Source organism: Aaosphaeria arxii, assembly GCF_010015735.1.
Source record: "Aaosphaeria arxii CBS 175.79 unplaced genomic scaffold BU24scaffold_3, whole genome shotgun sequence".
NCBI lineage: Eukaryota > Fungi > Ascomycota > Dothideomycetes > Pleosporales > Aaosphaeria > Aaosphaeria arxii.
In genome coordinates, this window is record NW_022983476.1 from 2,846,786 (window position 1) to 2,870,822 (window position 24,037).

The following is a 24,037-nucleotide window of genomic DNA, read 5'->3' on the forward strand; positions in this document are numbered from 1 at the left end:
TGGCAGCCGACTTTGGCTGCCCAGGAGTCGGACTTAATGGTCGACGAAGGCAGTGTAGGCATGCTGACTGACATGGAAAACGGCGACTCTGGCATAGTTTGTTTCGGAACAGTGAGTGCACTTTTGCTGCGTAATTTAATGCCTCGCACTACTAAACCCTTCAGATACCATCTATAAAAGCTAGGTGTGAGCGACCACGGGCTCTCACCAGCAACTTTGCAGTTACTCTGGAGTCGTGTGACAAATTTCGCTCCAAAGAAGGCACACAGTTGTGTGGAGTTATATTACCCCAATATGGCCAAATGATCCAGGGCCTACTGGATGATTCAACTCTACTTTTGTACTCGTCTTGTAGTGTTGATGACGATGGACCGGTTCGGTCCAATGCAAAGTCGTATTCGCAATCGACGTGCACTTTAGAAATTACGGTGTATGGTCCGACCGACCTGTTCGATGAAATCGGCGAATGGTTCCAAGAATATAACATCTACTTGCAAGATCCTCGATCCTGTGACATGGATGTGAAGTACTGGAATCCGCAAAGATTATCATCAATCGATTTCAAACTATGTCCCTACGTATCTCAAGTTGTACTCCTAGGATCAAGCCCGGCAAAGTTTCAAGAGATTGATGAAGAACCTGACCTCCTTGATATCATCAGCGGTCAAGACGATCTGGAAGAAGCTGAACCACCTGCTCTGATCCGCGCGACACTACATAAGTAAGACTATCGACCGAGCGATACATCTCCTCCGCTTACCTCGCGCATAGACATCAAAAGCAGGCGCTCACATTTATGCTGCTACGAGAAAAGGGATGGGCTCTGGAGTCAAAAGGTGCAGATATCTGGGAAGCATTTGATTCCAGTCACGAGAGACTGTGAGTACAATCCATATGTGAGACATCATGTGTTCTTAAGAGAACTGACCCAGTTTGGGCCGACGTTAGGCATTTCAATCGCGTCACGGACATACATCAAGTCGAAGCACCGCCACAATTCTACGGTGGCATTATTGCGGATCCTATGGGTCTGGGCAAGACATTGACCATGATAGCCTTGATCGCAGCCGACCTGGAGCCGGGCCGTACAATGATTACTGAGAACGATTTGTGGGACGACCCAGAGAACCCAAAGCCCTCAGTATCGGCCACACTAGTAATTGTACCTCAGCAACGTCAGTATTGGATAACCTTATAATTGCACATGAAAGCTAGCTCACAAAGAGTAGTCATGAGTCCATGGGAAGAACAGGTCCAAGAGTAAGACTATAACATTCAATATTGAAATCAGACTAATGCCATTCCAGGCATGTTGAACAAGGCAGCATCAAATTTCGTCGCCATCATGGAAAGGACAAGCTTAATGACATTGGCGATTTAGATGGAATAACTATAGTGTTTACCACTTATCAAACTATTGCCGCAGATTGGATCAAATGGAAAGCCTCAAAAAGTCATGTTATGTTTTCAGTCCGATGGAAGAGAATCATTCTAGATGAAGGTAATGTTTCTCATTAGCTCTCCAATTGTAATGATGGATATGCATACTGACCAAAAATGTAGCCCATGTAATCCGCAACATGAAGACACGGATGGCTCGTGCTATCTGCCAGCTGGAATCGAATTCACGATGGGCCGTGACCGGTACTCCGATCCAGAACCACTTGAGCGATCTCACTGCCTTGCTCAAATTCATCCGCGCTTACCCATACGATGATCCGAAACGTTTTGACACCGATATATCTCGACTGTGGAAATCTGGCGAGGATGAACAAGCCGTGAAAAGGTTGAAGCGCTTAGCACGTTGTCTCATACTACGAAGAGCCAAGAAGACCATTGATCTGCCATCCCGACGAGATGTAAGGTGCCCGGTTGAGTTCAACAAAGCCGAAAGAATATTGTACGACAATATCCGCCAGCAAACAATCACAAGGATCGATGATGCGCTGTTCCAAGATACGGGGCTCTCGAAGCCGGGCGCTTACGTCAATTTTCTTCAACAGATCGAGTCAATGCGACTGATTTGCAATCTGGGCCTGCACTATAAGACTCGTCATGAGAAAGTGCCAACACAGGATATAAAGGATTGGGCAGCGATGGCTCAAGAAGCTTTCAATATCAAGCGTGAGATGGAGCCAATTATCTGCTCACAATGCTCGTCAACTTTAGAATTCACGGAAACTTCTGTGGATGACACCCTGCAACAGGACAGTCCTCAATTCTCTCGATGCTTAAAATATGCATGTGCCGAATGCTCTTCGAGACTTCGTGTTCACGAGCAGAAAATGGTCTGTGGTCACACACCCGCTTGCCCGATTGCACCTGTGTCTGTCAGCAACAGCTCCTTCGAGGAGGTCTTCGGAGAGGTCTCAAAGCTACCACAACTTAATCCTCAGGAAATGCCTTCCAAAATCGAAGTACTGATCTCCGATCTCAAAGGCCTACCCGGCGATGTGAAAAGGTATTGTCATGCTTTCCCTTTTCAAGTCTACTAGCTAACGTCCAAAGTATTGTGTTCTCAACTTGGAGATTGACGCTCGATATCATCGAAACTGGTTTGAAACAAGCAGGCATTCGTTGCGTCCGCTACGACGGAAAAACGCCCCAGGCTCAGAGACAACCTGTATTGAACGAGTTCAAAACTGATCCTAGTGTCCGTGTCATACTATTGACGATTCAATGCGGCGCTGTTGGGTATTGCTCTACTCTCTCCACTATCTTTCTAAGCTAACGTTTGACTGCTCAGGCTCACACTCACGGAGGCCTCTCGTGCCTACCTTATGGAACCACATTGGTCCGTTTTCCGCTTGCATGCTTTTTTCTCGCAGATCTAACCCATCTTTTAGGAATCCAACGATAGAAGAACAAGCATTAGCCCGCATTCATCGAATTGGGCAGACACGCGAAGTCACCACTGTTCGATTCTATATTCGAGAATCATTCGAGGAAAGAGTCATGGAAACGCAAGAATTTAAGAAGAATCTTGCGAGTGTGTTGTTCTCCGGATTGGATGGCGGACAGGCTGATAATAGTCTTGGAGCACTTCAGGTAGGTATTCTAATGAACATGCCGGTGTAGTAATGATGACTGACTCCAGTATAGCGCCTGAGATCTTTACTTTGATCGCACGTGGATTATTCTCTTTTGAAGGGAATGGCCTAGTCATTAAGCCTGTAACTGTTTGTACATGCATTGCTCTTAAATACAGTTCGAGTGAGTACGTGGATTTTTTCCATCTACGATATGCTTGGAAGGTTGTTCGTCCAAGTATTTATGTACACTCTCTCGTCCGTCTTGCGAAATGCTGCAAAAGTCAAGACTATCAATATGCTTCTTGCAAGGCAATAAAGTAAACCACTAAGAATGGCAAGCCACCGAGTTGCTTTCCTTGCTCCGTCCACTCTTCGTCTGGCTGTCTGCAACTGTCCACCTATGATCGAATAGTTCTGGAGTAGATTGAAAGCAAAGTGAACAGAACTGACAAGGGTGTCCGATTCCAAAGCCCGCTTAGCACGATAAAGAAACATTCCCTTTGCCCATGATTTCATGTTTTCAATTACGCCTACAGGAGGGCATTTGAATTCTAGGCTTGGACGCGTCTTCCTAAGTTCGTAGATGATGCTATTCTCCCCTAGCAAGGCGTCAATGTGGTTGAAAATTGAAAACTCACTTTGTTCCATAGAGTCTGCTAGATCGAGGCATAATAGCTGTATATTCATATCGAGCGAATCCGGATTATCGACGGTGATTTCGATTTTCGCCCCAGACCGACCTTCGCTTCCAGGATAATCAATGGCAAGCAAGCCTGAAAGAACGGGTGAGGCTTCTCTGGCTTCTCTGGGGTTGGATTGAAACTTATTTCTCAGTTGTGCGAAGGTCTTTTGTACCTTCTTTTGTGCTACATGGAGGATGGCGTAATTGGCGATGAGTACAGCGAGTGGGCACATTGCAGCCACACCAGTTGCTGCCATCCAGGTAATTCGTTCGATAGAAGTTGGAAATGTGGACAACCATGCCAAAGAATGCAGTCCCCCAAATGCTGTGGTTGAAAGAGCTAGAAGCAAAGACGTCGTCCTTACGTGTTTAGAAGACCCAATAGCATCATTTCGGATGCAGGATTCAATGCGTTCATCGGTAGATGGGCCTTGTGTCATGCGTGTAGTGAATCGAACGCCCATGTTCTTTCTAGCGTCACATCCATAGTTGTCTGGTATCTTCCAAGGATAAACAGGGGTGGTACGAAGTACGTCTTTTGGTCTATACCAGTTCGCGAGCCATGTTGCAACGCCAAGAGCTGAGAAGGCAGCTGTGGAGATTTCCAGTTGGGTCGTGGGTAAGCGAACGATGAGCCTATACAACACTGAAACGAGCAACCACAGTATTTGCAATATTGCAATAGCTTTCACAAAAAGATCGGCCTTTGATTTGTCGTCAATATCCTCTTCCGTAAGAATAAGCCTCGCTATTGGATTGTGGTCTGAGAAATAACAACAATTTAACAGTGCTGCGGTCGTGATGGGCACTCCCTGATCCTTTTTTTCTGAGGAATAGAACTCGTCGTTGAATTTTCGTTTCCGTTGTAAGCCTCCCATATTCGCAAAATAAGTGTGCTTCAACGTCCAGATTCTGTCTGTATGAAAGCCATAGTCGAACGCGACATCTGCAGGGGTCACAGAAGCAGGTCCAGAGGATGATGTTTCGATTCTAGGTGTCGGGTTTCTCAGTCTTGGGGGTGGACTGGGTGATCTGAGCCTTTTCAAAGACTTTTGCAGATCAAATAGGTGAAACATTCGATATAGGAGGGACTCCAGCCATCCAAATTGAACAATCCAAGGAAATTCATAATCGAGCTGATCCTGGTCCAATAATTGCTTGAGAGCGAAGTGGTCATCGATTGCTACTTGCAGATCGCAAACAGACTTTGCAAAGATGAACTCCGGGAAAAGAATTGTGATTATCATCCATTTGAATTTTTGGATACCCCGTGACCAAGCACTAAGACCCTGTTGCGGAACATTCAAATGCAGGATTGTCCAGGTGGTTGCAATGATAGTGGCTAGGCAGCTCCATAGAAGCTGAATAGTTCCCCGCTGACGGGGCCCGCTGTGCCATCCTACGTATTCCGTATTGTTACGCGTTTCAGAAAAGTCTAATGCAGCTCCCTCAGCGGTGAATGAGATGAGGACGATTAGAATGTAGTATGGAGGCCAGAACCGAGAAAGATATGCCTTCATCATTGTGGAAGCATACCAAGACCAGCTGTAGGTGCGGAGTAGAGGGAGATTGAAGTCAAATTAGATCGGAGAGAACTTTGGGAAGCCGCATAAAATTAAAGCTCAATAAGGAAGAGAGCAAACAGAAGTATTTTGAATCAAGGTCTGCGTCTTGAAGAGATGGGTCGACAGCTATAAGCAGTGGGTTGAGTGGGTGTTGCGGCTGAAGCCAAGTATGAACTTGCGCCACGATGCGTGGTGGGGGGGGGGGCTTTGCAGAAGACAAGGTAGTTTATTGGCCAGCTCATGTTTGCGATAACATCTCCAAGTTTCCTGAGACATTATGATATCCTCTGGGCACAACCTACTCTTTGAAGTCCAATGTCGGACTTGAAGAATTGTGGAAGCTAGAGAAACCCTATCCAGTACGCTTTTGAATTGATGGACATGGCAGGTTAGACATTGTCGCAAGAGACACTTACAAGGCCAGAAAATAATCAAGTCTTTGTGTACTACTCGTCTTTGCATTGGGCAGTTCTCCGGCCGTGAGACCTTCGACTTGACAGTGCAAACCGAATGTAGAAAAACTATGCGGAAAACGTACGTATGAATATATGCAGGCGTCGAAACTCGTGCAGGATATTCCTTAACAAGATAATACTCAGGCTTTCAGATTTGAACGCAATGAAATTGCTGAATTTTGTGTGTTGTAAAATCTCGGTTATGTACAAGGCGCATTTGACGCACTCTTTCTTTAATGTCTCCAGTAAACATCCTCGCCCTCTGACCTTGCCTTCGCAAGTTAGCACTGATTCACGATACGGATGTGAAGATTGACATACCTTAACAGCCTTCGGTCCACCTAATTCAGCCTCCAAACCTCCCTCATAAGCCTTAGGGATACTGATCTTATCTGGATACACCAACTTCACGGCTCCGCAGAGTCCGAAAACAGTTGCAATGAAGGTGCCTGCGAGGACAAATCCCCACCGAGCTGAGAAGTGGTTGTAATCATGTAGCGACAGAGCGCCCAGAATATCATTATCCTCATGGCAAGGCTCGCCGTAGTTGCGCCTCTCCTGCTTGTCCCAGTAATCACCGTAAGGATCGCGGTTGTTTCGTTTCTCGGCTGGTGGGTTGATATAGCCACCGTTCTATGAGAGTCAGCCCTCTGATATCGCTTCAACTGCCAGGACTGTACTGACCATTCCTGGGTCGAGCTCCTCGACCTCGGTGGGGGTGGATCGGAGTCGGATTTGGTTGAACTGTGGGCGTGCGGCAATGGCAGGGACGACAGCGCGTGCCAGCGGGCGAGCTGCTACAATGCGCCGGGAAAGCATGCTGTGAGTTCGTTAGTAGCTTTCGATGCATGCCATAGCGATGGTAACCTACGTGGTGGCGCGATTGCTTGGGGTACTTTGGTCTAGGTGATGCTTGAGGTTGGAGGTTCGTGATGCCAGGTTATGCTTAGTAAGGTCTTTATCACGCTAGTCCACCTTCGGAACTCTACCCCAGAATGTTCGTGATGCAATAGAGGCCATGCCTTCGGAGCCCATTCAGGTCTATCTCTAAAGTTCACTGTATCTTAGAAGTTCGACAATTGATCATGAAATAAATCCCCAACAATTCCGTATCGCGATTACGCAGCGTTATGCTTTGCATCGTTTGCTCATGTCACGGACATGCAAGGCCGGGCCACTACCCTAGCGACTTGGCGAACTTTGACTTTTCGAATCGCGCGCCGCCAGGTAACGGCATCATCAACACGACACCGACAAGCCAGCCATTTTGCCCATATCTCCCGACCAACACTTGCAAACCGAAATCCGAATCTTTCACTGCAACCGTCGTACTCTGCTACATCTGCTGACATATCTTTTGTGCCGCCACATGTTGGGTTGGCGGAGATATCGGTGGTCTCCCGCGTGCATCTCTCCTAAAGGGAGCGTTGAGTGAATGGACATGGGCGCGGATGTCCAGATCGTCAAGGAGGACGAAACCCCACAACCACCATCCGAAGTCATCCTCGACCCCGATACGACCGCCGTGGTCAACGACGATGCCTTGTCCATCGAAGCTGAATTAATACCCATAAAAAAGGAAGAGGAATTATCTGGTGAGAACGGGGATGACGGTGGCGTCGCACAGCGACCCGCGAAGCGGCGCAGGTTGGACGAGCTCACACCGCGTCGCTCTGCATCTCGAGCTGTATCTCCACCATGGAAATCGTTCGCAGCCGATGGACCGACGACAATAATTAACAACGGTGTCAGAAAGTCAACGAGGTTCAGCAAGGAAACACCTACGGCTACCCCCGAGCCAGCAAAGCGTAGCACGCGGCACGCGACGAAGACGGCGCAGACGAACGGGACGCCGAAAAACCAGGGTAGCGTCAAGAAAAATGGTATCCGACCTGCGCCCGGCTCATCGTCTCAAGCCAAAGGCAAGACTGTGTCTGATCTCAAGAGAAAGACATCGACAGCCTCGCTGAAGTCCCCCGCCCCGACGCCCGCCTCGCGAAAGTCGACGCGTCAACGTAATTCGTCCATAGCTAACGCGCAAACATCTTCATCACCCGTTCAAGAACAGCAGTCTCCTGACAGCGTACGAAGACGACCCGGCCGCCCCAGAAGAGTACCTCAACCTCCCCCTGATGAGCTCCTTGACGCCGATCTACCAGAACCCGGCTCGCCTTACAACGATCAAGACGATATCGTGGGAGATTCCTCCGGCCCCGCCCCTCGCCTCCGTCTTCGCCTACGACGAGCTGAGGTGCCTAATAGACACCCTCAGCATGCCCCTCCTCCCACCAAATTCGATTCTTTTACAAGCTGGTTACGGAGTGACGATCCTCTAGAAGGCGAGGAGGGTCAAAGGCTGACGGAGGATAAAGTTAGGGAAGAAGCGGAGCGTCGCATGCAGATCGCCGAAGCTGCCGAATCTGGTATCCTCAGTAGATCACGATGCAGTATATTTGCCCCCGAACCCGCGGAAGAGCCTCCGCCTCGCTATGGCCATTGGGACCATGTCGTTGCCCATGCTCTACATTTCAACAAGCTCTTGAAAAATGAACAATTCACTCATCGTCGCCAAGCCAGGACCCTGGCCCGAGAAGCTGTGGACTATTGGAAGACCAAATACAAGCGGAAAACGCAGGATGAGATGGATCAAGAAGAATCGGATCGTGCGCTTTTAAGATACAAACAGATTGTGAAAGACGTCAAAGACACTTGGGCCAACGTCAAGGTGGAGATTGATAAAGAGCGGGTTGCTAAATGGGAAGAGCAACAGTTACAGCTTGGCCACAAGGCGATGGACGATATGTTCAACCAGGCTCAGGAGATTCTCGGCCGTGGCGCCGCGGACTCGGTTTCATACGTCAGCGATGACAGAGCAAGCGAGGAGGGTGACTTTGAGAGCCGCGATTCCCACGCTGGGAACGACGAAAGGGACGACGACGATGTAATGTCTATGGATTCAGACAGCGAAGAGGGAGACATCAATGATGAGGATGCCAACCTCACCGCTGAACAGTTACGGGCCAAATACGAACAACTCCCGGATCTACCCAATGATAGCGAGGACGAAGAAGGTTCTGAAGGAGAGGACGATGAAGAAGTAGAAGACCAGGCTGAGGATCGTACACCGGAACCTACACCGGACCCTGATATCGACATTGAGAACACTTCGGATTCAGCAACGAACTCTCTCAGCAAGACCAACGGCTACCATGACGACCCAGAAGATGAACCAAAGAGAGTTGACAACATCGACCCTGCTACCGTTGAGCTTGACTTGGTTGATGAAGCACTTTTGGATACCGAGGATGAAGATGGCGGATCTGCATCAGGTAGTGAAGAGTGGCCAAGTGATGAAGACGAGGAGCAGTCTGATGAAGACGATGGATTTGATAGCGGATCTGAGGATGAAGGGGGAGACTTGGGTGTCATGGGCTTTTTGTCAGCAAGTGAGATAAAGAAAATGAAGGAAGCCGCGAAAACAATCCTTGACAAGGAGACCAAAGCTGAAGGAGATGAGGTAGCGGATGCCATGGAGGTTGTCGAAGCTGGCCCTACAAATGACAACAAATCAACCGTAGGCGAGCAGCCTAGTGTTCCGAGCCCCCACTCTAACGGTGTCAACGGACACCACCCTGACCAGCAACTAGAAGAGGCCAAATCAGAGGTCCAAGAGCAACTGACTACGACCGATGGCCGTGACACAGACCAGAAGAACGGGGAGACGTCTGCGGACAAGCCGAAATCATCCATCGAGGACAGAGATGAAGACATGGATGATGTAGCTATGGCCCCGTCCAAATCCCAAAGCCGGTCACGCCATTCTTCATCACCTCCACGTACCGAGATTCCATCGTTACTTCGTGGCACCCTTCGAGAATATCAACACGATGGATTAGATTGGCTTGCAAATCTTTATGATACAGATACTAATGGTATCTTGGCTGATGAGATGGGCCTGGGCAAAACCATCCAGACCATATCACTCCTTGCCTACATTGCCGTCAACCGTCAGGCATGGGGGCCGCATCTCGTGGTTGTCCCTACGAGTGTTATGCTAAATTGGGAGATGGAGTTCAAGAAGTGGTGCCCGGGTTTCAAGATTCTGACCTATTATGGCGACATAAACGAACGCAAACGCAAGCGAGCAGGTTGGCGAACAACCGGACGCGACATGTACAATGTGGTCATCACGTCGTATCAACTCATTCTACAAGACGCAGCAGCCTTCAAGATGCGAGCCTGGCAATACCTCATTTTGGATGAAGCCCATAATATCAAGAATTTCAAATCCCAGAGATGGCAAACCATGTTGAACCTTCGCACAGAACATCGACTTCTGCTTACGGGAACTCCGTTGCAAAACAACATTGATGAGCTCTGGTCCTTGTTGTACTTCCTCATGCCTGCTGGCTTTGCTGGGGAGGGTCGAATTGCTGGTTTGGAAGAATTCACCATGGCTTTGAAAAACCCTACCTCCCAGATTTTAGATCAAGGACGACAGCAGCTTGACGCTGAGGCTCAAAAGATCGTGAAGAAATTGCACGAGGTGCTGCGACCTTATTTACTCCGACGACTAAAGGCGGACGTTGAGAAGCAAATGCCGGCCAAGTACGAGCATGTTGTATACTGCAAGCTTTCCAAGCGACAGCGGCAATTATACGACGGGTTCATGGGACGCGCTTCGACTAAGCAAATCCTGTCATCGGGGAATTACATGTCTATCATCAACTGTCTGATGTCCCTTCGTAAAGTCTGTAACCACCCGGATCTCTTCGAAACCCGTGCAATCGTCACATCCATGGCCATGCCCAAGTCAGTCACAGCTGCTTATGAGATTAAATCCCTTCTCGTTCAGAAGAGATTATACGAGAATCAAGAAGAGACAGTAAATCTGGACGCCCTCAACCTCCTGTTTGCACGGCGGGAACAGTCATCAATGCTGCATGCACGTCGTGCTCAGCATATACGTGCAACTCGCCCCTTGCAGGATCTTATCGAAGTTCACACCCGTCGCCTCAATCCTCCTACACCAGCACCAGCTCATTCTCTGCAAGCCACTCTAGCCACAATGGCACATAGGCAGGCGGTAGAAGTGCGGGATCATCTGCAAACCTGTCTCCGGCTTACGCGTGCCAGGACCATGTTCCGGCCAATTTATGGAAAGGGTTTAATTGATCGCCTTTCCATTGATTATCAGGACTACGCTTTTGGTGCACATTACCAAGCGCCATCGAGAGGCGACATGGGAGAGGATCCTAGCGATTGGATCCAACCTAATGATCATGGTCCGATGTTGAGGAAAGGAAATCTTGGTTTCCGGGCCCCCTTGAACCCTCTCAGGGCTAGCGAATGGTATCAAAGGCAAGTTTCGTTGTTTCAGGAATTGGTGCCAACGATGGAGCAACGTGCCGAGTCTATGCACTCGTTGCTTACAACATTCACTTGCGTCACACCTGCCGTTGCGGCCGAAGAGTTAGCTCCTCTATCATTGTCAAAACCTGGAGTACGAATGGTACGAGCATCGCAAATGGCACAGCATCTCGACCCATTCCACGAGCCTCGCATTCGACAATCCATCGCTTTCCCTGACAAGCGCCTTCTACAGTACGACTGCGGCAAGCTTCAGCGCCTTGCAGGTCTACTCCGAGAACTCCAAGCTGGTGGCCACCGTGCGCTAATATTCACTCAAATGACCAAAGTCCTTGACATTCTTGAGCAATTCCTGAATATCCACGGTCATCGATACCTCCGACTAGATGGTGCCACGAAGGTTGAGCAACGTCAAATATTGACAGATCGGTTCAATAACGACCCACGAATTCTCTGCTTCATCCTTTCCTCACGCTCAGGTGGTTTGGGCATAAACTTGACAGGTGCTGATACAGTCATCTTTTATGATTTGGACTGGAACCCCGCCATGGACAAACAATGTCAAGATCGAAGCCATCGTATCGGACAGACGCGCGACGTACACATCTATAAATTCGTCAGCGAGTACACCATCGAGGCAAACATCCTCCGTAAATCGAATCAGAAGCGTCTTCTAGATGATGTCATCATCCAGAAAGGAGATTTCACGACGGATTACTTTAATAAAGTCACTTGGAGGGACGCCCTCGAAGGTAGTGAGCCTGTTGACGAAGCTGGTGCAGCTATGGATCGGGTTCTGGGAGAAAGAGCCGGTCTGCTGGGTGATTCAAAAGTCATGCGGAGTGTCGAGGACACTGAAGATCAAAACGCCGCCAACATTGCCCAAAAGGAAATCGTCGATGAGATCCATGATGACCAGGTCGACTTCAACGAAAGCTCCAACACAACACCAAAGGGCGGTGCGACCCGACAACCCTCCGAAGCTGGGCAGAAGGACGACGCTGAGCACCGACATGTTGACGAATATATGCTGGACCTCTACCGCGAGGAGTACGGCAAAGAGCCGTACAAGCCGCCGACTGATCGACAGAAGAGGAACCGCAAAGGTCAGGATGTACATCGTACAAACCGGAAGAAGAAATACTAGTGCAATTCACACAATTGTAGGCTAGAAAGGGCCTGGAGAATTCTCCATTCGAGCTAAAGCTCACTCTGTATTATATAGTAAACGATTCAAGCATATTTAAAACAGGAGTAGGTGGTGTGTATCAGGGTTCATGGGTTTTGGGTACCTGGCGTGACACCGAGATACATTGCTGAAAGGGTGAGATCACCTTTAATCTCAGTACGTTTCGGGAGTTTCATTGAAATGCATGCATGGCGACGGTATGGGGACAACCGATTTTTAGAGAACCAGGATTTGGTTGGGATGGATAATGGGGCCCTATGACGGTAATAACTCAAATAATCAAAAATTCCAGGAAACGCATTCTTAATCTTCAAAGACTTGATCTGCATTGCGGTTGAATTTCACTAATCTTTCTATACAAACTTGATAATCACAGACCAACAACCACGAAATCAAAGACGCTGGACCTCGAGTATCTTATGTTAGGTCCACACATAACAGCCCATAGGAGTGGACCATCATCCCTGCCCCCAATGCCCAGAAATTGGCTCTACGGGTAACGGCCTCTACCTCCAGCGCCTGCTATGATTTCAATTGTTCCGACCCGAAGCAATCAGGATACCCATATTCAAAAATAGTTAGGCGTCTCTGGGCGCCCCGGGGTCGATATCCCTCGTGCACACGACACAGACCTCCTTGCGATGCTGGCTTCGAAGGATTCAGACGCTGTAATTATGTGTGGTGCCGAAAGAGAAGACGAAGTATTCGATTATAATTAGCCCTGCAGTTTATACCGTTGCGTGCGTAAGGCAAACTACATAGTAACAGAATCGGCCGCCTGCGCGACCCCCGATTTCTCCCCAAGACTTCGATTTGCAATTCATTTAATAGGTATAAATTCTTCATGCGCGCAACGATGCGCACATCGCTCGCCACTTTCCTCGTTATCGCGAAGATCGCGTGTGCCGGACAGCCTGAGATCAATAGGTCCATAGCCAGAGCAGACGAGTCGTTTGAGGTAATAGTCAAGGATGCGATTAATGGCCCCAAGGATGGACTCAAGATTACGCATATGAAGCTCGGGTTGGGGAATTCGATGAACCTTCAATGGATGTGTAAGCGTTGCGATAGCCTCAACAACCCAATGGAGTCGTGATAGAAAAAAGAAAAGACAGGCTAATCAGAAGACGCTACATAGGTACTCTAACAGATTACATGCCCGCGAAAGACGGAAGATATAACGTCACTGTGCCGGCTGAGGTAGGACCTCAGGGGTATTACTACGACGTGAGAATGATTCTTTTCGCCAACGATTCGACGGTCAAGCCGTATGTCTTCGGCGGAGTATCAGAGGCATTCTGGCTTACTGGTGGAAAAGGGAGAATTGTACCAGCCGAGAAGCCTGATATCCTTCAAACGGGGCTGTCGAACATGGCGTCTGTTGACCTACCTTGCAAGAGCTATCCTTGTGCGCAAGAGTGCGCGGAGAAAGAGTTGACGCATAATCCTGCATGGAAGAAAGGATCGAAATTCGTCAAGTGCCTCGAAGCTTGCGAAGGCGTGTCCGTGGATGAGGATTCGTTAGTGGGTGAAGATATCTTGACGCAGTTTGAGATGAACACTGCGTCGATCACCACAACGCCACTACCCGAACCCACGAGGAGTTGCGTGGCGAGCGATTACGAGACACCTTGCGGAGAAGGTTGCTGCGAGTCTGGGAACTATTGCTATGAGTATGAGAGGTGTGCTCATGGTCCTCGCATGCCGTTCTTAACTGATGACCTCTTGTTCGTCTCTACCGCAACAGACAGTGCGAGCTCAGGGGCGGCGTCATCTGCATCCACAGCAACTGCGGCGACTTCGAACGAAGCTACAGGAACAACAATTACAGGTTCTTCAGAGACTGGAGCAGCAAGTTTGAATGAAATGGATTGGTTGTTAGGAGCGGGAGTTGGAATATTTGGTTTCGCAGGTCTCGTCTAAGAGGACATAGAAAGTTCTAAGCACCCCACAATATCAAAAACTAATGAATACAAAAACTAGTTTCATACCTATGCAATGATCCGAACCAAGACTGATATTACTTGTGGGGCCACACAATATTCGTTCTATGTCTTTCGACTTCGTAAAAATCGCCGTCTCCCATCAACCACATATCTGAAGTCCTGATTTTTCTTGCATCTCCCGGCTCATATCACGAGTAAGTCGTCGGCATTCCATCAAATCAAGCATAGGTCAGATGGCCGAGCGGTTATGGCGCCAGGTTAAGGTTTCCTTAACGTCTTGATACGTTTGTATCTTCCTGGTCACGAAAGTGGCGTGGGTTCGAGTCCCACTCTGATCAACATTCACCAGCTTCAGTTGAGCGAGTTGCAGCGATTCGTTCTTTTTTTGCTCTTCTTTTTTTTTTGCTCGCCAAAGTTGGCGGGTGTGGCGCTAGGGGGTTCCTTAGCACCGTTGCTGGGCTGGTTGGTTATAACGATGGTGTCGGCTGGAGTGGTTACACTGATCGTTTTAAGGTGACAATTGATGTTTTTACTCCAAATTCAATTGTGATTCGGACTCTGCATCTACTCAATGTCAGATTATACGAATATGTTTTTGTTTTGGTTGCGTGGCTGTGGATTTGCACTTGGGGACTACAGGGATTAACCGATACTTGCAGTGGGACTGTGAACGAGATCTACAAATTCATCAGGCGAATACAACTACAAAATGATATTCTTACAGTCATACCAGCTAGGAATAGGAACAGGAACTTTCATACATACATCTACGGAGTACTCTGTCTCTGAAATCACCCTATTAGGAAAAAAGCCTTCAACAATTAAACTCCTCCATACCAAAACGGAAATTAACCCTAGAGCCAGACCAAGCCGTTACTGACAGGGCCACCTACCAAAAAGAGTTACTGAAACACTACCAGAGCCGCTTCAGTAAGAATCGTCCACCAGTAGGCGGCCTGCATTTTGCAAGGCCCATGTTGCTTGGTGATGGTCTAGAGTGCACGCCTAGGACTACTTACCAGACATGCTTGACCGGTTATAGCCTTATAGGGGCGAAGGATCGTGTTGTGACTCCAAGCCGCCCTTCGAGGCCTCTCTGCCAATTTTAAGTTTTCAATTCATATATTTTTGTGTCTCCCGTCTTTCGTTGAAATGGAAGCAGTTCCTTCTTTTTGCGCATAGCCATACAGATCTAATTTTTAATCACACTCGTTTTATCTCAACATGCGCGGTACGACTTCGATAATTTTGGCCCTCGCAGCGGTTGCGCGCGCCGCTGAACTCAGTCTCAAGAGCCGCGAGGTGACCGCAGGCGAAGAGTTTGAAGTTGAGGTTGTCAATGCGACCGAGGCGGGCAGTGGATATCCAGGAAAGAAGACAACGCACCTTCAATTTGGAATTTCGAGCATGGTATATGCCAATTGGATGTGTATGTAATCCCGTCCAATCCATCTTTCCTTTCCTGCCAGGAGAGATATGAAACTCGGGATAATTGGCTAATAACCCTAAACAGGCTCTCTGACCGAATTCGTACCTGCTGAAGACGGCACGTTCAAGCTCACGATTCCCCCAGAAATGGGCCCTTTTGGTAGCCACTACAAACTGGCGTACTATGGCTACGAAGATCCCGAAGAGGGTACCGTCGGCGATTCCATCATCCGGGGTAGCAACAAGTTCATGCTGTACCTGCACGGCGCCAAAGGCCAGTTCGTCCCAGCCGAGACGGTCGAGCAATTGAAGTACAACGGCCTGGTGGGCTTCTGGAATGCAGACATCCCATGCAAGAGCTATCCGTGCGCGCAGAAGTGCGCACAAGAAGAGGTCCCGCTGGACTATGCGTGGAATGAAGGATCCACTTGGATGAAGTGCATCACGGAGTGCGAGGGAGTCATTATCAATCATAGCAGGATCAACCAGTTTCCCGCGACTTCGTCGACAGAGGTGGAGGTGCCGCAGAGCTTGCCGACGCCGACTGGAAGCTGCACGGAGGATAAACTCGAGACGAAGTGCGGGAATGACTGTTGCAGCGAAAACGAATACTGCTTCGGCTATAGCCAATGTGTGCCGTTGCCGCTAGATATCGAATCGTTGAGGAGCCGACTTGCAAGCAAGACATCCTCTCCCTCGTCTACCAGAACAGGTAGACCAACAGGAGATCACTATCCGACCGGTTCTGCGACAGGATCGGTGAATATTGCAGGAACCGCTTCGTCCGGTACAGGGTCATTGCCGACAGAAACAGGTGCTGCCAATGGTTTGGGTATGGATTGGGCAGTGGTGGGTGCTGTTGCTGGAGTGTTTGGTATTGCAGGACTTTGATGAATACAGTCAGTCCTTAGCCATGACCATGTAGAAAAACATAATTTTGATAATTACTCATTGAAAGCGAATATATCCATTTCTAGCAAAATCAAATCGATACCAAGCTGACATGTTAACACCCAGAAAAGAGCCTCTGTAACGGAGACAACAAGACCAGTCAGTTTTGATCTTGGGTATGTCATTAGCATTACATTTTTTTATCTGATATGATGTCTGTATATCTAAGTGAATCAAGTATGTAAGTTCAATGGTATGAAGGCCCCCTGGCCATAATGTAAATCCCACGATGAAACCGAAAATCAGAAAGAAGCTCAATCGGGTAACAAAAGCTCCACTGGATCCTCATCTCTAACCCCCTTGACAGCTCGTTTCTACCTTCCTGTCTCCACAGCGTCAATGAGTCTTGAAGTCCGGATACGTAGAAACAAGCCAAGCTTAAAACTGTTTTTCCCGCTTCCCCCCCTTCTCCTCATCCCTCAACTGACTCCGACGCCCATCTCTCCTCGCTGTCCAACTCTCCTTGAATCTCTCAAACAGCGGTTGCCAATCATGCAGTACCCACGTCAACAGACAAACCGTAACCGGAATCGAGATCAGCCAATACACATAAAACAGCCGCTCACCCGCAGCGAAGGAACCCCCCATCGAGAAGATCGACGCCACGAACGTACAAGGCACGATAACCGTCGCAATCTTGGTAAGCTGGCCCGCACTCCTCGCCTGTCTGTTCGCCGTGAACGCCGACCTCATCGCCGCTCGCTGCGCGTGCATCTCCATGTGATTTGCGATGGTGACCTCCGCAATGACGAGCTTCTCGTCGAGGATCTCCCAGAGCTTCTTCTCTCTGTTGATGGCGAGGCTGAGAGCGTTGGCGTTGACGTTGCCCGTTTGTTGATCCCAGTCCTGGTAGAAGAACGCCTGGCTGATTTCCCGAAGGAACTTTCTGTTCTCTTGGATGTCTTGCCGGTTTTGTATCAATGCTTGGTAGAGTTCGCCGTCTAGGTCTTCGGATTTGCTCGCTACGTGTTGCCGGGTTGCGTCCTGGTATAATTGGTCATGTACTCCGAGTTCGTTTCTGCGGATACGTTCATCCCAGGAGGATCGAACTAGGTTGCGGAGGTAGGTAGTCCCAGAGAAAGGATCAGAATCTACTGTAATGGGCACCTCAGAGTGTGCTTTAACTAAGGCATCGAATATCGGCCTGTGGTCTGGCCATGTAGGTGCATCACCAGATGCACTCGGGAAGACTTCAGCACATAGCTTTCGTAGGTAGGGGTAGTTCTGGAGCTCTATGCAATGGGAGGGATTCTCCTTTCGTCGAATGATAGCTTGATGTGGATCAAGCAGGACCAGGACTGTTTCATACAAATCAGTGACGCTGTCATTATGGATCCATCCGGTGAAGAGGCAAACATACTCGTCCACGACCCATCCCCATACGTCGTCGCCCAACACGAAGCATGAGACATATACCTCAGCGACCCCACCGCCTCAGACAGCAGCGCATCCTGCCGACCAAAGACACCACACTCAAGATGCCATATACCGTACGGCCCACTGAAGTTCACCGGCAACGCACGTCGTTGTGGTATCGGCACACGCCAATACTTGCCACTCTGTACCGTGCAGGTTGCATCCACGATGCTCAGGTTGACAAACTCGTCGCAGTGTGCGAGAAAGAACTCCGGCGGGATATCGAGTCTGACACCTAGCAGCTCTGCTATCCGTGGGATGAGATCCTCGACGATGATGATTCTACGCGTCACTCTTGTCCCTTGGCCTGGAACCGCCTCTTCCGGCGCACTCGTCCAGTCCATGAGGAGATCTCGCACGGAATTGTCCGCCGACCGCTCATCCGTGACGCCAGACAAGTTGCCTTCCACTTCGAATATCTGCAGTCGGGAAGTCCCTGAAGATGCCCCTTCCATCCATGGATGCCGTATCGCCCTTGCAACCTGTGATTGTGGTGCGAAGAGGCGGTTCTGTACGGCGGATGTTGCTCGCGCTTGGTACGCGCGGGTTTGCTTCTCCATGTCCACGTACGCATCTTGTCGGTGCTGGACGCCGTCGCTAACGGCCCAGTAAAGGGTATGAGCTGGTATGCGTAAGTCTTGTGTTTCATTGAGGGTGTTTTGATCAAGGTGAACGTACGATCTAAGTTTTCAGTAGACATATTGTTACGATTTCAGAGTGGTGATGTACTTCATAAGCATCACACTATTATCTCCTTACCCAAAAGCATAGACAACGAACGGGGCACCACAATACCCGCAAATTTACAGTAAAAAGAACACTTACTACGTTTTTAAGTCCCTCATGCGTCGATTTCCTGCTTCATATACATACAAACCACCTGACTCACTCCCTCTCGCCCGTCCAAAACCTCAGCCCTGTCTTCAGCTGAAGTCCCTCCCGCGTCGAGACACCGAATCTGGTGCGCAGCTCAGCTCCAGACTCGCGAACACTTTCCCCGAGCAGAAAAGCCACACCATGCACCTCGACCAATGCCGTAGCCACTGATTGGTAGTGTTCGATTTGAGCCTCACGGGCTGCGTGAGGACGGAAATGGTAATTGCAAGATCTACGTGTGGAATATCAGACACATCGCGAGGGAATACACAGGCTCTGGCTTGTTTCCGAGGAGGGAGGGTTATAGTATAACGAGGACCTGATATCAAGGTTTTTTCCTCAGCGTACCTGGGGTTCTTCATGTCCATATCGTCTTGGAGAAGCATGCTCGGCTGAGGGGTTCCTTAACCACGACCACTCATTCACTCGATCAAGATAGACAGGTAGACTCAGGATAGTCACCACCATCATCAACGCACTGCATCCACAAAAGCCATCAACCTTCTTCAGTCCTGCTCGGCGTACATCACAGACAACCAACGCGAAGCATCACTGGCACGAAAGCGATCCAGGCTTTGTTACACATAACCATACATAACATACACACACATGCTATCTGTTTCTTCTTCTGCTTCCCACGCACACACGCACGCAGACATGCCCAAAAAGCCAACTATGGAGAGAGTAGGACAAAAAAAGAGCTGGGTGGAGGGGTACTTTAAATTAAAATGCCATGCTTTGCTTGCACACACACACATACAAAACGTAGGAAAAAAAAACCACACACACGCACGCACACACAAGACAAGCAAGACAGTTTGAAAAGGGGGTTTCTTTCTCCCGTTTCCTTCCTCGCTCGCTCGCTCGCTCGTCGATACAGAGAGAGGCGCCCCCAAACCAAAACGCGCCTGGTTACATATAGAGAGAAAAAAAGGGGGGAGCCGATTAAAGGAAAATTATAAGATAAGGGACTTCCCCATTTATTACAATTGGACAAAAACAAGGGGCGAAGACGAGGGCAAAGGCAGACGACAACTGTTTTACGCTCGACTTCTTCTTCGACGGTTCTTCTTCTTTCTGACGATGATGATTTCCTCGGACTTTGGGTTCGCACTTTTCTCGATGCTGATTCCTTGCTCTGCTTTCAATGACGTGCAAAACTAACCCGTGCTAGATATCGCTTTCAATGCTCGAACGCTCAATTGATGATTTCTCTTTTCACCGTCACCGCTCCTCCTTCGTCCTCTGTCTTCCGATTCGCCTGAAAAGATCCATCACGCGCTTCGCGGATCCAGAACTTCCTGAATGTCCTTGCTTGTCCTCGTACGCATCTGCAAATTTCCGATTCTTCTGGAGAACACTCGGGCGATCCCGTGCGTTCGATGGTGGAGGCATTGCCTCTGTGCTGTTGAACCCGGCTGGGTATTGTCCTCGCTGCTGACTGGTTGGGACGACGGGCTCTGAAGCTTCCGAGTTGTTCGCGTGGCGATAAGGCTTCTCTCGGTAGCCATGGGCGGACGGATGAGGACCTGCTGGGTTGGGGATCTTCTCATCGCCTATCGGAGGCGGGTACTCGAACTGTGTTTGCTGTGGTGGTGCGGATGCTGGTCCTGCACGAATGCGAGAATTGCTCTCATGACCACCATCGTAGAAGTTGTGGGCCCGACTTCCTTGTGTGCTCTGGCTGGGAGAACGACTCTCGCCTCCTCGCCCGAAGGCCATACCTTTCGAGGCGGCGCGGCTCCTGGAAGCAGGTGCAACAGAATTCCTCCGTTCGGTGGCCGATGCACTCTCCTTGTTGTTCGAGAAAGTCTTCGAGAGTGACGAGGGCAGCAGAGAGAACCTTCGGCCTGACTTCTGTGCACCCGATTGATCGGTATTTTTCCGACTGAACCCAAATGATCGTCGAGATGATTCGCTTGACTGTCGCGGCGCCTCTTCATTAGCCAATGGACTTGGCATGCTTGTAGGGGGATACGACTTCTGGATCTTGTTCGAGTTGTGGCTAGGAGTCTGAGAAGAGTCCGATGGCTGGCGGCCACTGAACATCGACGTCACCCTGCCGAGGGTTTCACTAACCGTGTTGGAGCGTCGGTGTCCCTTCTGGTTGACATTCTGAGCATCCGCCTGAATAGTTGCCACCCTCTGCGTGCTGGGTCGTCCAATCGAGGGTTCGCCCATGCGTCCGTCTGTGTCATTCACAGGGCCCGAAATGGAATAAGTCTTACCCTTGGGTTGGGAGAAGCGACCTTCAACGTTCGTAGGCGCGACCGTGGCCGCCACCGGTTGTCCATACGAGTTGCCGCGAGATGGCAATCGAGAGCCCCCTGTGGATGGCCGAGCTGTAGATGTAGCAGAAGCAGCGCCGAAGGCTGTATAATCCGATACAGATCTCTGCGCGCCGTGTGTAGGCCGTGAAGGGCCGCTTGTTGCCGCCGCTGTCGATCGGTTTGGTCGAGCGCCCGAGGACGATTGGTAGCCATCTGTAGGAAGAACTTCCGTGGGACCTTGGTCGCGAGGCCTCGACTTCGATGAAGTTGCAGCGGGTGGTGAAGCTTCCCCACGAGCAGTTTGTGATTGAGGGGCGACATATTCGACCTGCACTGTTCGTCGCTTGTTGTCGCGGCTCGTCTTGGGTTTCTCGGCGTCTGTGCGGTTGATCTGGTCTCGTTTCGCTGTAAGTCCGCCGATGGGTGTGACCGAAGTATGTGGTTTGCCGGGTTCGCGAACCGATGCGCTTCGGGCGAGGGAGGGGGTATCGAATGGATCTTCTAAAATGGAGTTAGATTTGCAGAACCACGGAAGCACGGTAGACTTACTTGGATAAGCAGCCGACTTGGTGACATCGTTGGAGGAGGTCGAGCTGGATGTTATGAAGGACAGGATATGTGCATAATCGCTCAGCCAACTATGACGGGCGACTTCGAACAAATCAGCGCGCTTCCTTGGGTCGGGAACTAGGATTCGTTTCAGGAGATCTCTGGCGTGCGGTGTGACGTATTCAGGGAATGTGAGTGGGGTCGAGACAATGTATTTGTACAAGAGGTTGATGTTATCACCCTCAGGATTGTCCGGATCGTCGTCAAAAGGCAGGTAGCCCGCGAGCATAGCATACTGTGCGTTGTTAGCTATCATTTCTGATCAAGGATATCGCCTGTGATCTTACCAGAATGACACCGCAACTCCAAACATCGACCTTGCGGCCTGTGTATAGCGAATCGCTAACCACCAATTCCGGGGCTGCGTAGCAAGGACTGCCGCAACTTGTTTGCATGAGGTCTCCTCTTCTATTACCGTCAGTACCCTCCAAGCCCATTGACCTGATGAACTCTTTATTTCCAAGATTAAATTCGATCTCCTCGCCCAATTCGTCGTTCGCATCGAATGTGTTTGCAAATCCAAAATCGGTAATGATGATGTTGCGGTTTTTGTCCAGCAACAAGTTTTCCAGCTTCAAATCACGATGCACGATACCCCTCTTGTGGAGATAGCCTACACCGGATATCAATTGGGCGAAAAGTCGGCGTGCTGCTCCATCCTTCAAATAGCGGTGGTTGAGAATGTAGTCGAACAATTCACCGCCTGAAGCGTACTCCAGAATGATACCGATGTGACGCTCAGTCTCGACCATTTCGTGGAGACGGACAATGTTGGGGTGATCGAGGCCGCGGAGAATTTGGATCTCGCGGTAGATCTTTTGAAGTCGATTCTGATTGCTGCCCAGTGTCTCTCTCCGTATTAACTTGATCGCGACCTCCACGTTGCTGTCCTTTTTCCAACCCATCTTGACCTTGCCGAATTCTCCCTCTCCAAGCGTCTGGCCCAGGATGTAGTTGCCAAACTTGGACTTCCTTGTAGAAGCAGAGTGGTCCTGACGGCTCTTTCCAGCTCCACGGCCGCCATCGTCGACACCTTCACTGCCAACAAGGCCCAATCCTGTGACAGGGGTGACGTCGGAGGCGGACGCTCCGGGCCTGGCTTCTGCTTGCCTTGCGGCTTCGCGGGAAATGTCTTCTTGGGGGTCTGTGACTACGATTCTGTTTATCACGGTGCTCTCCTCACGAGGCAGGTTCGTTCCTGTGGGCGGCTGACCCACCGCGGTAGCAGAACGGCTGTGAGTAGGTTGGCCGGGCGAGTGTTTCGACCTGCTGGAACTTCCCTGTTGCCGGGGGCTCTCCTTGGCTCGTCTCCGCGCGCTCTCATCGCGTGTTCTGTCCTTATCGCTAGAGCTGGTATGTGTGGATGAAATGGGCGCTCGCGAAGCCGAAGGACTGCTATTGCCGCGATGGGAGGATGTGCGTGGAGGTGGCATGGGGCCTCCGGAGGCTGCAGAGGTGGCAGGAGCATTCATGGCGGGCGAAGCGTGTGTAGAAGGAGGAAGTGGTTGCGCGCGAGGAGTGTTTAGTGCAGAGCCTGCGGACGGGGCTGGGGAGTGGTGTGTCTGGGGAGTTGTCGGTGTGTGCGGCGACGCGCCATTTCCGCTCTGACTATGGTGATGACGCGAAGGTTTTCTCGACGACGAGGGTGACGCAGCGACGGGTGACTGTTGCTGTTGTGGATAGTACTGCTGGGGGGATTGCTGTTGTTGATATGAACGGTTTGACAATGCTGGACCGCTAGCCTGCACGGCGGCCGACGACATGTCCGTGAATGCGGCGGCAGACAGCGAGGGCTGCGGGCGTGTCTCGGCAGACACTGATCAGCGAAGGAGGCGGAGAAGCGCTCTGCAGGCGTAGGCAACGGCTTTGCGTGTGCAAGTGTGAATGTTACTGTTCTCTTGGTGAGTTAGAAGAAGTAATGGCGGGCGGATCGTGAAGTGATTGCGCGACTGGATTCTAGAGAGCGGAAAAGCAGAAGCATCAAGGAACTCGGGGGTTGGGAGGGTGCGCGAAACAGGGAGAGCGCAGAGAGTTGAATGAAGGGCGGCGGCTAGCGGAACAAAAGGCGCGCACAGGGTGGATGCTGCGACGTTCGTAACGCGTGCAATTGTGGGTGAGAGGAGAGGAGATAGGAAATGAGAAGGAGAGGAGAGGAGGAGAGAAGGGGAGGATGGAAGAGGCGGTCGGGAAGTGATGAATTGGCAGAGAAGAGAAGAGGAAGACGATCTGGCGGTGATGAGATGAGTAG

At 50.1% G+C, this 24,037-nt stretch overlaps 8 protein-coding genes and 1 non-coding gene across 9 annotated transcripts; 5 read left to right on the forward strand and 4 right to left on the reverse strand.

The window, feature by feature from the left end:
- Window positions 1-72: 72 nt before the first annotated feature.
- BU24DRAFT_432428 (uncharacterized protein) lies at window positions 73-3,123 on the forward strand (the record flags this gene model as incomplete). The annotated part of the gene is made up of 11 exons (XM_033529923.1): window positions 73-111; window positions 165-721; window positions 772-879; window positions 949-1,175; window positions 1,230-1,260; window positions 1,308-1,501; window positions 1,564-2,461; window positions 2,509-2,694; window positions 2,747-2,794; window positions 2,847-3,048; window positions 3,103-3,123. The coding sequence occupies 11 exons, from the start codon at window positions 73-75 to the stop codon at window positions 3,121-3,123; spliced, it is 2,511 nt and encodes an 836-aa protein (XP_033386190.1).
- Window positions 3,124-3,163: 40 nt separating this feature from the next.
- On the reverse strand, window positions 3,164-5,393 carry BU24DRAFT_420914 (uncharacterized protein). Its single transcript, XM_033527587.1, has one exon. The coding sequence runs from the start codon at window positions 5,235-5,237 to the stop codon at window positions 3,237-3,239; it is 2,001 nt and encodes a 666-aa protein (XP_033386191.1). The 5' UTR covers window positions 5,238-5,393; the 3' UTR covers window positions 3,164-3,236.
- A 461-nt stretch (window positions 5,394-5,854) lies between these two features.
- BU24DRAFT_161352 (uncharacterized protein) lies at window positions 5,855-6,697 on the reverse strand. The gene is made up of 4 exons (XM_033521378.1): window positions 6,606-6,697; window positions 6,419-6,554; window positions 6,056-6,367; window positions 5,855-6,006 (listed from the first exon to the last, which is right to left on the reverse strand). The coding sequence occupies exons 2-4, from the start codon at window positions 6,551-6,553 to the stop codon at window positions 5,968-5,970; spliced, it is 486 nt and encodes a 161-aa protein (XP_033386192.1). The 5' UTR covers window position 6,554; window positions 6,606-6,697; the 3' UTR covers window positions 5,855-5,967.
- Window positions 6,698-6,980: 283 nt separating this feature from the next.
- Window positions 6,981-12,590, forward strand: BU24DRAFT_420916 (uncharacterized protein). The gene has a single exon (XM_033527588.1). It carries the CDS (start codon window positions 7,176-7,178, stop codon window positions 12,249-12,251), a length of 5,076 nt encoding a protein of 1,691 aa, XP_033386193.1. The 5' UTR covers window positions 6,981-7,175; the 3' UTR covers window positions 12,252-12,590.
- A 378-nt stretch (window positions 12,591-12,968) lies between these two features.
- Window positions 12,969-14,262, forward strand: BU24DRAFT_449438 (uncharacterized protein). Its single transcript, XM_033530945.1, has 2 exons — window positions 12,969-13,348; window positions 13,432-14,262. Exons 1-2 carry the CDS (start codon window positions 13,138-13,140, stop codon window positions 14,214-14,216), a joined length of 996 nt encoding a protein of 331 aa, XP_033386194.1. The 5' UTR covers window positions 12,969-13,137; the 3' UTR covers window positions 14,217-14,262.
- A 204-nt stretch (window positions 14,263-14,466) lies between these two features.
- Window positions 14,467-14,577, forward strand: BU24DRAFT_t23. Its single transcript has one exon. It is a non-coding gene; the product is annotated as a tRNA-Leu (tRNA).
- Window positions 14,578-15,328: 751 nt separating this feature from the next.
- BU24DRAFT_420918 (uncharacterized protein) lies at window positions 15,329-16,627 on the forward strand. Its single transcript, XM_033527589.1, has 2 exons — window positions 15,329-15,668; window positions 15,753-16,627. The coding sequence occupies exons 1-2, from the start codon at window positions 15,464-15,466 to the stop codon at window positions 16,556-16,558; spliced, it is 1,011 nt and encodes a 336-aa protein (XP_033386195.1). The 5' UTR covers window positions 15,329-15,463; the 3' UTR covers window positions 16,559-16,627.
- A 113-nt stretch (window positions 16,628-16,740) lies between these two features.
- On the reverse strand, window positions 16,741-18,702 carry BU24DRAFT_420919 (uncharacterized protein). The gene is made up of 2 exons (XM_033527590.1): window positions 17,979-18,702; window positions 16,741-17,916 (listed from the first exon to the last, which is right to left on the reverse strand). Exons 1-2 carry the CDS (start codon window positions 18,592-18,594, stop codon window positions 16,997-16,999), a joined length of 1,536 nt encoding a protein of 511 aa, XP_033386196.1. The 5' UTR covers window positions 18,595-18,702; the 3' UTR covers window positions 16,741-16,996.
- Window positions 18,703-20,003: 1,301 nt separating this feature from the next.
- On the reverse strand, window positions 20,004-23,799 carry BU24DRAFT_161493 (Pkinase-domain-containing protein). The gene is made up of 3 exons (XM_033521380.1): window positions 22,077-23,799; window positions 21,730-22,024; window positions 20,004-21,681 (listed from the first exon to the last, which is right to left on the reverse strand). Exons 1-3 carry the CDS (start codon window positions 23,550-23,552, stop codon window positions 20,135-20,137), a joined length of 3,318 nt encoding a protein of 1,105 aa, XP_033386197.1. The 5' UTR covers window positions 23,553-23,799; the 3' UTR covers window positions 20,004-20,134.
- Window positions 23,800-24,037: the final 238 nt, after the last annotated feature.

What these genes read in the sequence shown, in the direction of transcription:
- BU24DRAFT_420914 (XM_033527587.1), bottom strand. Translation starts at nt 5,237, where the DNA reads ATGATGAAGGCATATCTTTCTCGGTTCTGGCCTCCATACTACATTCTA.
- BU24DRAFT_161352 (XM_033521378.1), bottom strand. Translation starts at nt 6,553, where the DNA reads ATGCTTTCCCGGCGCATTGTAGCAGCTCGCCCGCTGGCACGCGCTGTC. An exon ending in AGGAGCTCGACCCAGGAATG is followed by an intron (nt 6,368 to 6,418) that starts GTCAGTACAGTC and finishes TGACTCTCATAG; the next exon opens with AACGGTGGCTATATCAACCC. An exon ending in GTGGACCGAAGGCTGTTAAG is followed by an intron (nt 6,007 to 6,055) that starts GTATGTCAATCT and finishes TAACTTGCGAAG; the next exon opens with GCAAGGTCAGAGGGCGAGGA.
- BU24DRAFT_420916 (XM_033527588.1), top strand. Translation starts at nt 7,176, where the DNA reads ATGGGCGCGGATGTCCAGATCGTCAAGGAGGACGAAACCCCACAACCA.
- BU24DRAFT_449438 (XM_033530945.1), top strand. Translation starts at nt 13,138, where the DNA reads ATGCGCGCAACGATGCGCACATCGCTCGCCACTTTCCTCGTTATCGCG. An exon ending in GATGAACCTTCAATGGATGT is followed by an intron (nt 13,349 to 13,431) that starts GTAAGCGTTGCG and finishes GACGCTACATAG; the next exon opens with GTACTCTAACAGATTACATG.
- BU24DRAFT_420918 (XM_033527589.1), top strand. Translation starts at nt 15,464, where the DNA reads ATGCGCGGTACGACTTCGATAATTTTGGCCCTCGCAGCGGTTGCGCGC. An exon ending in GGTATATGCCAATTGGATGT is followed by an intron (nt 15,669 to 15,752) that starts GTATGTAATCCC and finishes AACCCTAAACAG; the next exon opens with GCTCTCTGACCGAATTCGTA.
- BU24DRAFT_420919 (XM_033527590.1), bottom strand. Translation starts at nt 18,594, where the DNA reads ATGGAGAAGCAAACCCGCGCGTACCAAGCGCGAGCAACATCCGCCGTA. An exon ending in TGGGGATGGGTCGTGGACGA is followed by an intron (nt 17,917 to 17,978) that starts GTATGTTTGCCT and finishes TGTATGAAACAG; the next exon opens with TCCTGGTCCTGCTTGATCCA.
- BU24DRAFT_161493 (XM_033521380.1), bottom strand. Translation starts at nt 23,552, where the DNA reads ATGTCGTCGGCCGCCGTGCAGGCTAGCGGTCCAGCATTGTCAAACCGT. An exon ending in GGAGTTGCGGTGTCATTCTG is followed by an intron (nt 22,025 to 22,076) that starts GTAAGATCACAG and finishes AACAACGCACAG; the next exon opens with TATGCTATGCTCGCGGGCTA. An exon ending in CAAGTCGGCTGCTTATCCAA is followed by an intron (nt 21,682 to 21,729) that starts GTAAGTCTACCG and finishes ACTCCATTTTAG; the next exon opens with AAGATCCATTCGATACCCCC.